Consider the following 13,369-nt stretch of genomic DNA (forward strand, 5'->3'; position numbering starts at 1 on the left):
CGTCATGAGATTAAACCTTGTCTGTGAGGACATGCTAACGTCTCTGAGGACATGCTAACGTCTGTGAGGACATGCTAACGCCTCTGAGGACATGCTATCGTCTCTGAGGACATGCTAACGTCTCTGTGAGGACATGCTAACGTCTGTTAGGACATGCTAACGTCTCTGAGGACATGCTAATGTCTGTGAGGACATGCTAACGTCTGTGAGGTTAGGTAACGTCTGTTAGAACATGCTAACGTCTGTAAGGACACGCTAAAGTCTGTCTGTGAGGACATGCTAACGTCTGTGAGGATATGCTAACATGTGTGAGGGCATGCTATTGTCTCTGAGGACATGCTAATGCCTCTGAGGACATGCTAACGTCTCTGAGGACATGCTAACGTCTGTTAGGACATGCTAACATCTCTGAGGACGTGCTAATGCCTCTGAGGACATGCTAACGTCTGTTAGGACATGCTAACATCTCTGAGGATATGCTAACGTCTCTGAGGACATGCTAACGTCTCTGAGGTCATGCTAACGTCTGCTAGGACATGCTAACGTCTCTGAGGACATGCTAATTTCTCTGAGGACATGCTAATGCCTCTGAGGACATGGTAACGTCTGTTAGGACATGCTAACGTCTCTGAGGACATGCTAACGTCTCTGACGACAGATACTAAAATGTGACGTCAACACACTGCCGGCCAATGATTGGTCAGAGAGTCGCGAGCGCGACGTCCGACACAAGAATCAACGCGAACAACATCCAAAAAACATGCGTTAATCGCTAACATTTAGCCTAAAATGTCTAAATGTCTAAAATTTTAAATTTTTAACAGAAGTCTGGTGTCTTTAGAGACTGTCCAGTCAACCCTGAGCCTAATCACGAGGTATTTCAATTCACCGTAAATCACTCCGGCGTCGCGTACGACGTCGTTGTTGTGTGACGCCGTCGCCGCGGCGACCGGGCCGGCGCTCGGCAGCTGCTGACAGAGATAGCTTCATGGTGCGCCGGTCAAGGTCTGCGCGGCGTGTCGTCCATCAAGTGCAAGTGACATGAGCGTCTTTAAATAACGTCGACCTTTGACCCCGCGGGACGCGCCGCGTGAAAAGCTGGTGAGCGGGCAGCTCCTGTGTCCCCTGTGAGCTAAAATCGCCGATTTTCTCTATGGGGTTTGGTGCGGTGAGAGTGAGCGGTTTAAAAAAAACGTCAGTTTCTTGTTGTTAAAGTCCGTCTAACAGTGAGATAAAGACGTGAACGTGTTCTTAAGATGTTATAGACTGAGGTGAGTCTGTTTTTGTCCCTCGTGAAGTGGAAAAACCGCGTGGGTCCGGGGGGCGGAGCTTAGAGGTTGACGGTGTCACATCGCGGGCACAGATTCCCCCCCCCGACGTCGCCAACAATAGCTGTCGGAGTGAAACTCTGCCCCGTCAACGGTTTTCCTCTGTTTACATCCTCCCTGTGTCCATATGTTCAGAGAGGACACCCCGTCCCCGTCCCCGTCCCCGTCCTCGTCCCCGTCCCCCCGAACAAAACAAACGCCTCCCCGTGAAGACGAGGGCCGTCGTTACGCAACACGTAACAAGGCGGTTTCACGCGACGCGCTTCAAACACGCTAAATATTCCCGCGCGTGACCTCGACACAAATCAGCCGCTGACAAACTCTTCCTACGACAATATGAGCAAATTTAGACTCTATAGCTTTATAATCCAGATTAAAACCTGTAATCTGATCAATGAACATCAAAAAGAAGATTTTTTTTCTGATATAATCGACAAACTATGTCAAAATTAGTCAAAAGCAAACTTAACAACTCTGTGAATGTGTTTGTAAAGCGTGAACCGGTTCAGTTGTGTGTAAACGCGTTTTTGTGGACGTATATTCTGCAATAATCTGTGTTTCTAATCCACATTGAAAGTAAAAATCTGTCTTTTTTTTCCTCTGCGACTGAAGCTTTGATGAGTTTGATTTCCTGCAGCTGAGTCTCAGTCGTGTCGTCATCAGAGCAGAAACACCTGGTCTGAAAAAGCCTGATAAAAGCAGCAGGAAGCAGAACTCTGAGGGAACACGGGGGGTCGAACCTAATCTGGTGTAATCCAGCATAAATGAAGGGGGTGAAAGAGAATTATGTGGTTTTTTTATTTCATAGAAAAACAAACGGATCTGAAAACAGACTAGTTTTCAACGACAAACTAGAGAAACTTGACTTAAAGGAGATTTGTCCTCACGGATGTTAGCATGTGCTCAGAGATGTTCGTGTGTCCTCACACATGTTAGCATGTCCTCACACATGTTAGAGTGTCCTCACACACGTAAGCATGTCCTCAGAGACGTTAGCATGCCCTCAGAGATGTTAGCATGCCCTCACACATGTTAGCATGTCCTCACAAACGTTAGCATGTCCTCACAAACGTTAGCATGTCCTCAGAGACGTTAGCATGCCCTCAGAGATGTTAGCATGCCCTCACACATGTTAGCATGCCCTCATACATGTTAGCATCTCCTCACAGATGTTAGCATGACCTCACAGATGTTAGCATGACCTCACACATGCTAGCATCTCCTCACACATGTTAGCATCTCCTCATAGATGTTAGCATGCCCTCACAAATGTTAGCATGTCCTCACACATGTTAGCATGTCCTCACACATGTTAGCATGTCCTCAGAGACGTTAGCATGCCCTCAGAGATGTTAGCATGCCCTCACACATGTTAGCATGTCCTCACAAACGTTAGCATGTCCTCAGAGACGTTAGCATGCCCTCAGAGATGTTAGCATGCCCTCACACATGTTGGCATGCCCTCATACATGTTAGCATCTCCTCACAGATGTTAGCATGCCCTCACACATGTTAGCATTTCCTCACACATGTTAGCATCTACTCATAGATGTTAGCATGCCCTCACAAACGCTAGCATGTCCTCACACATGTTAGCATGTCCTCACAGACGTTAGCATGCCCTCACAGACAGACTTGAGTGTGTCCTCACAGACGTTAGCATGTCCTAACACATGTTAGCATGTCCTCACAGACGTTAGCATGTCCTCATAGATGTTAGCATGCCCTCACACATGTTAGCGTGTCCTCAGACGTTAGCATGTCCTCACACCGGTTAGCATCTCCTCACAGATGTTAGCATGTCTTCACAGACGTAAGCATGTCCTCACAGATGTTAGCATGTCCTCACACATGTTAGCATGTCTTCACAGACGTAAGCATGTCCTCACAGATGTTAGCATGTCCTCACACATGTTAGCATGTCCTCACATATGTAAGCATGTCCTCACCGACGTTAGCATGCCCTCACAGACAGACTTTAGTGTGTCCTCACAGACGTTAGCATGTCCTCACACATGTTAGCATGTCCTCACAGACGTTGGCATGTCCTCACAGACTTTAGCGTGTCCTCATAGATGTTAGCATGCCCTCACACATGTAAGCGTGTCCTCACAGACGTTAGCATGTCCTCACACCGATTAGCATCTCCTCACAGATGTTAGCATGTCTTCACAGACGTAAGCATGTCCTCACAGATGTTAGCATGTCCTCACACATGTTAGCATGTCCTCACAGACATTAGCATGCCCTCACACATGTTAGCGTGTCCTCACAGACGTTAGCATGTCCTCACAGACGTTAGCATGTCCTCACAGACGTGGTTTAAACTGATTATTCTACGATTCTCACTTTGCTACAAATCCCAGTTCCTGGACTATTTTCTTGCTGCTTCCTGTCTTATTTTGAAATCAATGACCTACATGCAGATTTACTTCCTGTCCTTACTTCCTGTGACTTCACACAAAAACACTTCCTGCGTTAAAATGACAAGAGTTTAGTTTGTGTTTAAGGAAGAAATAAATGAGACAGAAATAATAATAATCTTAATATTAAATCATTGTTGTTGTTTTTCTTGTATAGTTCAATTAATAAATTAGTAAAATTATAATTATTATTACAATTATATTTAGTTAAATGATTCTTTAAGGGAGAAGTTTTGCATCATCACAGTTTCTCTGCACCGTGAGTCTCTGTTGTCTCAGCAGCTGCTGCCACCTGTAGGACGACAGCGGTACTGCTGTGGAAACGACAGCAAACACATAAACAAACAGCAAATACAATGAAAACCTGTTTTTCATGTTTAGTTATCCATCTAAAATTATTGATCATGAGATTAAATAATCAACACACATTTAGTGTCAAATCTGGATTTTTCACTTTTTAAAGGTTGACCTTTGACCTTTACTCTCACAGAACATAAACTTATTAAATTACTACACAAATTGTGTGTTATTTCACTTCATACTTTCAGAAATGACTCAATATTTTAAGGTTTTCTTTGTCCGACCTTGGAATGAAACAGCAGAGCTGATTTTATTTGGATTTCATCTATTTAAAGAGGTTAAATGTCAGTATTTACATCAATTAAATGTTGATTTAGGTGAAAAAATTGTGTTTTTCAATGTTATTTTGTCATTTCTTCACATTTCTGACTCTGTATTTGACTTAAAAGCAAAAGAAAAAGGGTTATTTTTGTCCTTTGAGCAAAACATTTAAACAAAATGTCAGTTTTTAGGTTAAAAAACGTAATTTATCGACATATTTGCCAGTTTTTGTTGTTGTTTTGACGTCTGTAATTTCGACTTTTCACACAAACATCATCACATGACTCACCTCAGTTAGGACACGCCCTCTTTTCCTCTGTCCGTCGATGACTCAGCATATTATAATCCAGTGACAAGGGGTCGTGACCTCTGACCTCTGACCTCTGACCTTCACAGGGTTTTTTGTTTTTATTCCATCAGTTCGAGAGAAAAAAAAATCCTCCTTTTTTTCGGGAAAGATTATGTTGAAATGATTCGTCCTCAAGAAGAAGAAGAAGTGGGAGGAGCCATAAGTAGGAGGGGCCAGAAGTGGGAGGAGCCAGAATCATCGCCTCGTCACCTGTTGTTGTTGTTTGTTTGTAGTGCAGTGGATTTTCTTGAATAAAACTGATCAATTATCAATATGTTTTTGTTTGTGTGAGTATTTTATTGGCATGTTATTAAATCCTAAGATATAATTTTGAATTTTTTGTCAAATTTGTATTTTTTTGGTTCAGTTTTTATATTAAAAATGATCAAAATAAATCAGATTGTGTTGTTTTAAACCCTATTTTTCAGAATTTAAACGTGCTGCAGATGGGTCATATTTCCCTATGCATAATAATAATAATAATAATAACAATAATAAGAAGGTGGTGAATGACGGTGAATCCTCTTCACTGAACTCAAACAACATGGAGGCTCCTCCACAACATGGTGGTTTTTCTCCAACACTGTTTTTTTTCTCTCTCTATTTTTTTTTCCCAGTCAGACAATACAGAAAAGTCTGGACGGTTGCTATAGAAACTGCATCCATCCACCGCTGCGGTGTCTCCTGTCGTCCACACGGGGGCGCTCCTGGCCTGGGATAGAGTGTGTGTATGTGTGTGTGTGTGTACTTGCTGCATACTGAGGACCTGTGAGGGTTTTAAACCAACAAAGTGAGGTAATTTTTAAGGAGTGAGGACATTTTGGCCTCCAATTTTAATTTTGGACGACTTTTTCTCAAATTTTGGACCAAATGTTTTTTTTCAAATTTTGGACCAAATGTTTTTTTTTCAAATTTTGAACCAAATTTTTTTTTTTCAAATTTTGGACCAAAATTTTTTTTTCAAATTTTGGACCAATTTTTTTCTTTCAAATTTTGTACCAAAAATTTTGGGTAAAAATTTTTTTCAAATTTTTTTCAAAATGTGGGTCAACATTTTTGTTCAAATTTTGGGTCAAATTTTTTTTTTTTTTTGGGGTCAATTTTTTTTTTCAAATTTTGGACCAAAAATTTGGTGTCAAATTTTTTTTTCAAAATTTGGGTCAACATTTTTTTTAAAATCTTGGGTCAAATTTCTTTTTCAAATTTTGGAAGACATAGTATAGAATGACGTTTTTGTAAAATGTTGGACCAAAAATTTTAAAAAATAAAATAAAATCGAAAAAGTTTTCCAGCCCTTTTTGCTCTGGGGCTCCACCTGCAGACATTTTATGGTACTGCAACCAGTAGTTCTATGTAGATGTCATTCATGAAGTAGATATTTGTAATTGTGTTGATTTATAAAGTGGAAATGCTGGTCCTCAGTATGCAGCAAGTACAAGAGTGTGAGTGTGTGAGTGTGTGTGTGTCTAATACGTGTTAAAAAACTGCGTTTCACGTCTTTATTTCACCGTTTTCTTGAAGTTTCTAAACCCTGCACCAAACCCCATAGAGAAAACCATCGTTTCTAATCCTGCGTGACCCTCCTGAGACACAGGAGCTGATAATCCACTGCTGCCTCTTTCGCCACCGTCCACACGTGTCCTTTGGTGAATTCGGCATCAACAATGTGTTTTGCTCTGATTTATTTCAGTGACGCAAAGTGGCCACAGGGGGCAGCAGTAGACCAGGAGCTCCTGTGTGTGTGTGTGTGTGTGTGCATGCGCTAAAATCAGTGATTTTCTCTATGGGAGTGAACAGTTTAGATATGTGTGTTTCCCGTTAGGAAACATTTATCTGACGGTGAAATAAAGTAGGAAACATAATCTCAGACTAAATTTTTTGTCCAGGAAATGGTATTAAAAGGTGAAGCCTACAATCAGAAGGTCAAAAGGTGACTCTAATGTGATGAGAATGATAATAAATATGAATCATAATTCATAATAAAGTGCTACACTTGGCTACAGGCTGACCCGGGACCGCAGGAGAGACGCACGTGCGTAATGGAAGACGTGTCCCCCCGGGGGTTTGTGGATGAGGATAAATCCAGCTTCTGCTCACCAACAAAAAAAAAAAGACAGAACCTTTTAATGCGCGTGCGGGTCCGTGTCCGTGGGTCCCGCGCTCACACGTCCGTGAGCTTCCCCGCGCACCGCGCCGCCTTGTGCGGGCTGCAGTTGGTGAACTTGAGCGAGTCCGCGTCCTCGCCGCAGTCCGGGTACTCCGACTTGCACAGGGACGGTCTGCTGTCGCTGCGCCGGAAGTCGCCGAAGGACGCCGGGTGCTGCTGCTGCTGCTGCTGCTGCCCGCACGTGACGTGCGTGTACTGCAGCTGCTCCTCGTGCTCCGTCTCGCGGTGGTAGAAGTAGTTGAAGTTGGAGACGATCACCGGCACCGGGAGCGCGATGGTCAGCACGCCGGCGATGGCGCACAGCGAGCCCACGATCTTGCCGCCGATGGTGACCGGGCACATGTCGCCGTAGCCCACCGTCGTCATGGAGACCACCGCCCACCAGAAGGCGTCCGGGATGCTGCTGAACGTCGAGTCCGGGTCGTCGGTCTCGGCGAAGTAGACCGCGCTGGAGAAGAGGATGACGCCGATGAAGAGGAAGAAGATGAGGAGGCCCAGCTCGCGCATGCTCGCCTGCAGCGTCTTGCCGAGGATCTGCAGGCCCTTGGAGTGGCGCGAGAGCTTGAAGATGCGGAAGACGCGCACCAGGCGGATGACGCGCAGGATGGCGAGCGACATGGCCTGCTGGCCGTTGCCCTGGTGCTCGGCGAGCTCCAGGCCGAGCGTGATGAAGTAGGGCATGATGGCCACGATGTCGATGGTGTTCATGATGTTCTTGAAGAACGCGGGCTTGCTCGGGCACGCCAGGAAGCGCACGAGCAGCTCGAAGGAGAACCAGACGATGCACAGCGTCTCCACGATGAAGAACGGGTCCGTGAAGGGGTTCGGCTTCCCGTTGCCGCCGGCGCGCGCGGTGCCGTTGGCGGCCAACGTCTGCTCCCGCTGCTCCCGCTGATGATCGTCGAACACCCTCGACTCCTCCTTGAACTCCGGTAAAGTCTCCATGCAGAAGATGACGATGGAGATGAGGATGACGAGCACGGACACGATGGCGATGCCGCGCGCCGGACCGGAACTCTCCGGGTACTCGAACAGGAGCCAGACCTGGCGCTGGAACTCGCCCTCGGGCAGCGGCCGCTCCTCCTCCTTGATGAACCCCTCGTCCTCTTTGAAGTTCTCGATCACGTCGTCGCCGAGTTCGTAGAACTTGATCTCCTCCATGAAGATGTCCACGGGCACGTTGACGGGTCTGCGCAGCCTCCCGCCGGACTGGTAGTAGTAGAGGACCGCGTCGAAGCTGGGTCTGTTGCGGTCGAAGAAGTACTCGTTGCGCAGCGGGTCGAAGAAGCGCATCCTCCTGCGCGGGTCGCCCAGCAGCGTGCCGGGGAACTGCGCGAGCGTCTTCAGCTGCGTCTCGAAGCGCAGCCCGGAGATGTTGATGACCACGCGCTCGCAGCACTCCTGGGTCACCTGCGCGCGCTCCGGGTCGTAGGCGGCGTCGTGCGCGCACAGCGCGGCCAGCGCCACGGTCTCATCCAGGTTCTCGCCGGGCACCACTGTCATCTTCAGCCGCCCCGCGCGCGCACCTCGGTCCTCCACGCGCCGCCACGCACCGCACCGCACCAGCTCCTCTCTCTCTCTCTCTCTCTCTCTCTATGTGTGTGTGTGTGTTGGTGCTGGTTCTGGTTCTGGTTCCATCCTCGCGCCTCCTCCTCCTCCTCTTCCTCTTCCTCCTCCTTCGCTGTCACGCTCACCTCTTCTTCCACGTCCACGCGCCGCTCTCGTCTGGACTCGCGCTGTCACATCCGCTGCATTTTAAACAGCCCCTGACGCGTGTGTGTGCGCGCGCGCGCTCTCTCGCTGAGGAAGAGGAGGGACACAAACACACACACACACACACACACACACATGTGAATCCCGGCCACATCTTTATCTATAAACAAACACGCACGAGACAATAAAAATCATATTTTGTTTACGAGGAATCATCCACGTGCGCCACAACAGAGCGCCGTGCGTAATCGTCTCCATGTGGCACGGGCTCAAGGTTATCACATGACCTGTTGTTCCTGGAGACATGATGTCATATTTGTAAACATGATGAGCACGCGCTCAGGCTTTCTTTTAAAAGAAAACAACAACAAAAATATATTTTTTTTCTTTTTTTTAAAGCATTATTTTCCTATTCCAATACCTGTAGCTGTGGAGCGCGCGTCCTCTTCCGTCCGATCCGATCCACGCACGAACGCGGAGAGTCCGCAGTGTCACGCAGCCTCAGCTGGGATCCTGCGCGTGACACATCAGCCGCAGCTGTTTCAGGAAGAAGAAGAAGAAGAAAAAGAGGAAGAGGAAGAAGAGTGGATTTAGTGCAACAAGTGGAGGAGGAGAAAGAAGAGAGAAAAGAGCAGCGTGATGGAAATAAAGCGCAGATCAGTGAGTTCCTTAAAATAGCTGGATTTCTCCCAGAGCCTCAGGAAAACTTTCTTTTCCCATGGAATGACCCGAGGGAGAAGAGGAGGAGGAGGAGGAGGAGGAGGAGGAGGAGGAGGAGATCTGCATGTGAACGAGCTGAGATGACGACAGAGTCATTCAGAAAAGAATCCCCAGGATTAGTTTGGGGGAAAAAAACATGAAAAGAGGCAGAAAAAAATGATCTTGTTGATGTTTTTCTGTGTAAAAAAAAATCACTGTTTAAATGTGTGAAGATGAAACAAATCCAGTCACAAACTCATCAAAATCACATGTGAGACGCGTACGGAAGCCCCCGAGGGTCAAAACACAGCAGCTTTCTATTTACCGTTAAATAAACATTTATTTGGAGCTATAACGAGAAAACACAAAAAATCAAATTTCAGGGTCGGATTATATTCCAGGAAACTTTTGACGTCTGAAAACAAACGATGATTTGAGAGGAAAACAAAGGTTTATGAAGGAAAAAAAAAACAATTAAAAACATATTTGGTAAAAACACAGTGAAGACGTCGCTGGCAACAGTTTCCTCTTTTTCTGTTTGTTTTAAGGATCTAATCAGACATAATCTGGGCGGATTACGTTTATTATTCCATGACGACATTTTCATTTTGCATCATTTACTTAATTTACAGCCCCGCCTCCTTTTTACTCTGGAAAATAACAAATGGATCATTCTGAGTTCTGATTCGTCACATTACGACAAATAATCTGACTGTTTCCATAGCCTATTCCCACATAATCTGGGGTTACATACCATCCATAATGCTAACTTTTGGTGGGCGGAGCCTATTCCTACATAATCTGGGTTAGCGTACTATCCATAATGCTAACCCTTGGTGGATGAAGCCTATTCTCAAAGAATCTGGAGTTTGCGTACTATTCATAATGCTAGCTTTTTAGAGGGCGGAGCCTATTCTCAAAGAACCTGGGTTTGCGTACCTTCCGTAAAGCTAGCTTTTAGAGGGCATAGCCTATTCTCACAGAATCTGGGGTTGCGTACCTTCCATAAAGCTAGCCTTTAGAGGGCGGAGCCTATTCTCACAGAATCTGGGATTGCATACAATCCATAATGCTAGCTTTTTAGAGGGTGGAGCCTATTCTCAAAGAATCTGGGTTGAGTATCATCCGTAACGCTAGCTTTTAGAGGGCGGAGCCTATTCACAAAGAATTTGGGGTTGCGTACAATCCATAATGCTAGCTTTTTAGAGGGTGGAGCCTATTCTCAAAGAATCTGGGGTTGCGTACTATCCGTAGTTCTAGATTTTAGAGGGGGCGGAGCCTATATCAATAGAATCTGGGGTTACGCACCATGCCGCAACCCCAGCACTTTGAGGGCGGAGCCTATACTCAGAGTCTGGGGTTGCGTACCGTACCGTACCGTACCGTACCGTACCTCTACCTCTTGGGGGGCGGAGCCTACACTCATAATCTCTGATTTCGCTTCCTAAACCAACCGTTTTCTCACGTCTCCTGACGTTTGTTCCTGTAGACCATCATCGTCGTCCATGATGATCCATCATCGTCCATCATCGTCCATGAGAACGCCGTCACGCGTGACCCAGCCCCTGGTTTCTCGGGGGTTGTTTTTGGACGTCAGTGTTTGTTGCTCGTGAGAGGTTCACTGAAAACCCGACATGTCAGCGCCGCTGGGACCGAGCGAGACCAGCGGAGGCCTGCGTCGTTTCATCGTGACCTTTAAATTCCCACCCATTTAAGCATTTTCACTGTCATCATAATGGATGAGGTTGTTTTTTGTGTGTAATTCTGGACCACGAGAGTCGAGGGTCTGAGGTCCGAAGGTCTCACGTAAACGTCCAAGAAAACCAGAGAGAAGTTTAAAAACAAAATTTGAAAATACGTTTTTTTTGGGGTTAGGGTTAGCGCGGAATTAGGACATGAGCGACGTTCACTCACCATGACCTCCCCACGGTGCTGCTAACGTGCTAACGTGACGTGGAACCTGCGTAAAAAATCAGATATCACAGACACGCCATCGATGTGTGAAGACGGCGCGGTGACTTTATTTAACCCCCGTGTTTATTTCCAGGATCAGCTGCTGACTGATCCAGGATCAGTCCACAGCTCTCCACGGGGGAGTTCCCCCCGTCTTTAACATCTCATGTCCTGTGTAATTAAACGTCCGCAGTGAGATGACTGAAGAGTTGCCGATGTGTCGGTCGACAGCGTCGCAGCGATGACAGTGATCTGTGAGACGCGCTCATCGTTCGCCAGCGCCTTCAAACGGCGAGAGGCGATTAGTCGTAATGTGAGGTCAAGACAAAGAGATGAAAGAACACGAGACGACGTATGAAATGATATGAATATTTTTTGAAAAATTAGAGGGTTGTGCTTTAGTGTGGAGTAGAAGAAACTGAAGCTTTTATTTTGAAAATATATGAGGTGGTGTTTTTGTGTGGATGAAGACAGAAGACTTTTATTTTGAAAACTGCAGGGTTGAGTTTTAATCTGAATGAATACCAATCAAGACTTTTATTTTGAAATCTAAAGAGTTGAGTTTTAATCTGAATGAATACCAATCAAGACTTTTATTTTGAAAACCACAGTGTTGTGTTTTAATGTGGACGAATCCCAATCAAGACTTTTATTTTGAAAACAGCAGCGTTGCGTTTTAATGTGGATGAATACCAATCAAGACTTTTATTTTGAAATCTGAAGAGTTGAGTTTTAATCTGAATGAATACCAATCAAGACTTTTATTTTGAAAACCACAGTGTTGTGTTTTAATGTGGACGAATCCCAATCAAGACTTTTATTTTGAAAACAGCAGCGTTGCGTTTTAATGTGGATGAATACCAATAAAGACCTTTATTTTGAAATCTACAGAGTTGAGTTTTCATCTGAATGAATACCAATCAAGACTTTTATTTTGAAAAACAGTGTTGTGTTTTAATGTGGACCAATCCCAATCAAGACTTTTATTTTGAAATCTTCAGGGTTGTGTTTTTATGTGGATGAATACCGATGAAGACTTTTATTTTGAAAACTAAGAGGGTTATGTTTTAGTGTGGAGCAAACTAAACTGAAGCTTTTATTTTGAAAAAAACATGAGGTTGTGTTTTAGCCCGGATAAAGACAATCCAAGACTTTTATTTTGAAAATTATTGGGTTGAGTTTTGATATGGATGAATCCCAATCAAGACTTTTATTTTGAAAACTGAGAGGGTTTTGAGCAAACTAAACGAAAAGCTTTCATTCTCTGTCAGCTGGTTTTAATGAGCACAGATCCGTGTTTTACGACTCGACCTCGCTCTGTTCTCCAGCTGCAGAGGAAGTGAAAGTTCACGTAGAGTTTAACTTCGTACAAACTCCTGCTCCGTGTTTCACTTTAACCATTTCTAAAAACGTGTTCCTCAAAAAATCTGCAAATATCTTAGTCTAAAAACAACTGTTTTTCTTAACATTGAATCTCATTTATCTGTTAAAATGCTAACATCCATGTCATGTTTCTTAACCTGTTCAATTAACTAGCTTAGCATCAGTATACTCAGCTGACATTAGCAACATGTTATTAGCTACACACAATAAGTTAGCTACAGTAGTTTAGTCAGCAGTCATGACCAAAAGTATTATTTTATGAAAACTGAAGTTAAATTAGCTTAGATAGCATTTCACAGATGGTCAATAGCACCATGCTTTATCTAATCTTAATGAAACGTTATTAGCCAGAGGCGGTGATGGCTCAATGTTTATTTAATAATGTGCCAAGTTTATTAGCTTCAGACTAAGCTAGCAAAGTCGTTGGGAGCAAGGTTCATTTACAAGCTAAGTTAGTTAAAGTAGCCAAGTCAAGGCCAGTTGTTGAGACACACTATTAGCTGACTAGCTATGGTATGCTAGCTAAGTCAGAGGTGGTGGTGGTGGTGATGGCTAATAGTTGAGTTAATATTAGCTTCCAAGCTAAACTAGTCAGGAGGAGTAAGGTTTATCCACTGACTCACTCAAAGTTTACAAGCTAGTTTAGCTCAGGTAGCTAAGTGAAGAGCTGGTCAGGAACAAAGGTTTTAACATAGCAACAGGTTATTAGCTTCACGCTAATCAAATCGAGAAC

General features: G+C 44.8%; 2 protein-coding genes across 2 annotated transcripts in view; both read right to left on the reverse strand.

The window, feature by feature from the left end:
- The window catches only part of LOC310938169 (histone H3.2), a gene marked incomplete at its 3' end in the record, with an annotated part of 144,022 nt that overhangs the window by 99,530 nt on the left and 31,123 nt on the right, over nt 1-13,369 (reverse strand). The window lies entirely within an intron of this gene.
- Nucleotides 6,883-8,403, reverse strand: LOC310938150 (shaker-related potassium channel tsha2; the record flags this gene model as incomplete). The annotated part of the gene is made up of 1 exon (XM_083902600.1): nt 6,883-8,403. Exon 1 carries the CDS (start codon nt 8,389-8,391, stop codon nt 6,883-6,885), a length of 1,509 nt encoding a protein of 502 aa, XP_083758726.1. The 5' UTR covers nt 8,392-8,403.

This window comes from Microchirus variegatus (assembly GCF_963457635.1).
Source record: "Microchirus variegatus genome assembly, chromosome: 16".
Taxonomy (NCBI): Eukaryota; Metazoa; Chordata; class Actinopteri; order Pleuronectiformes; family Soleidae; genus Microchirus; species Microchirus variegatus.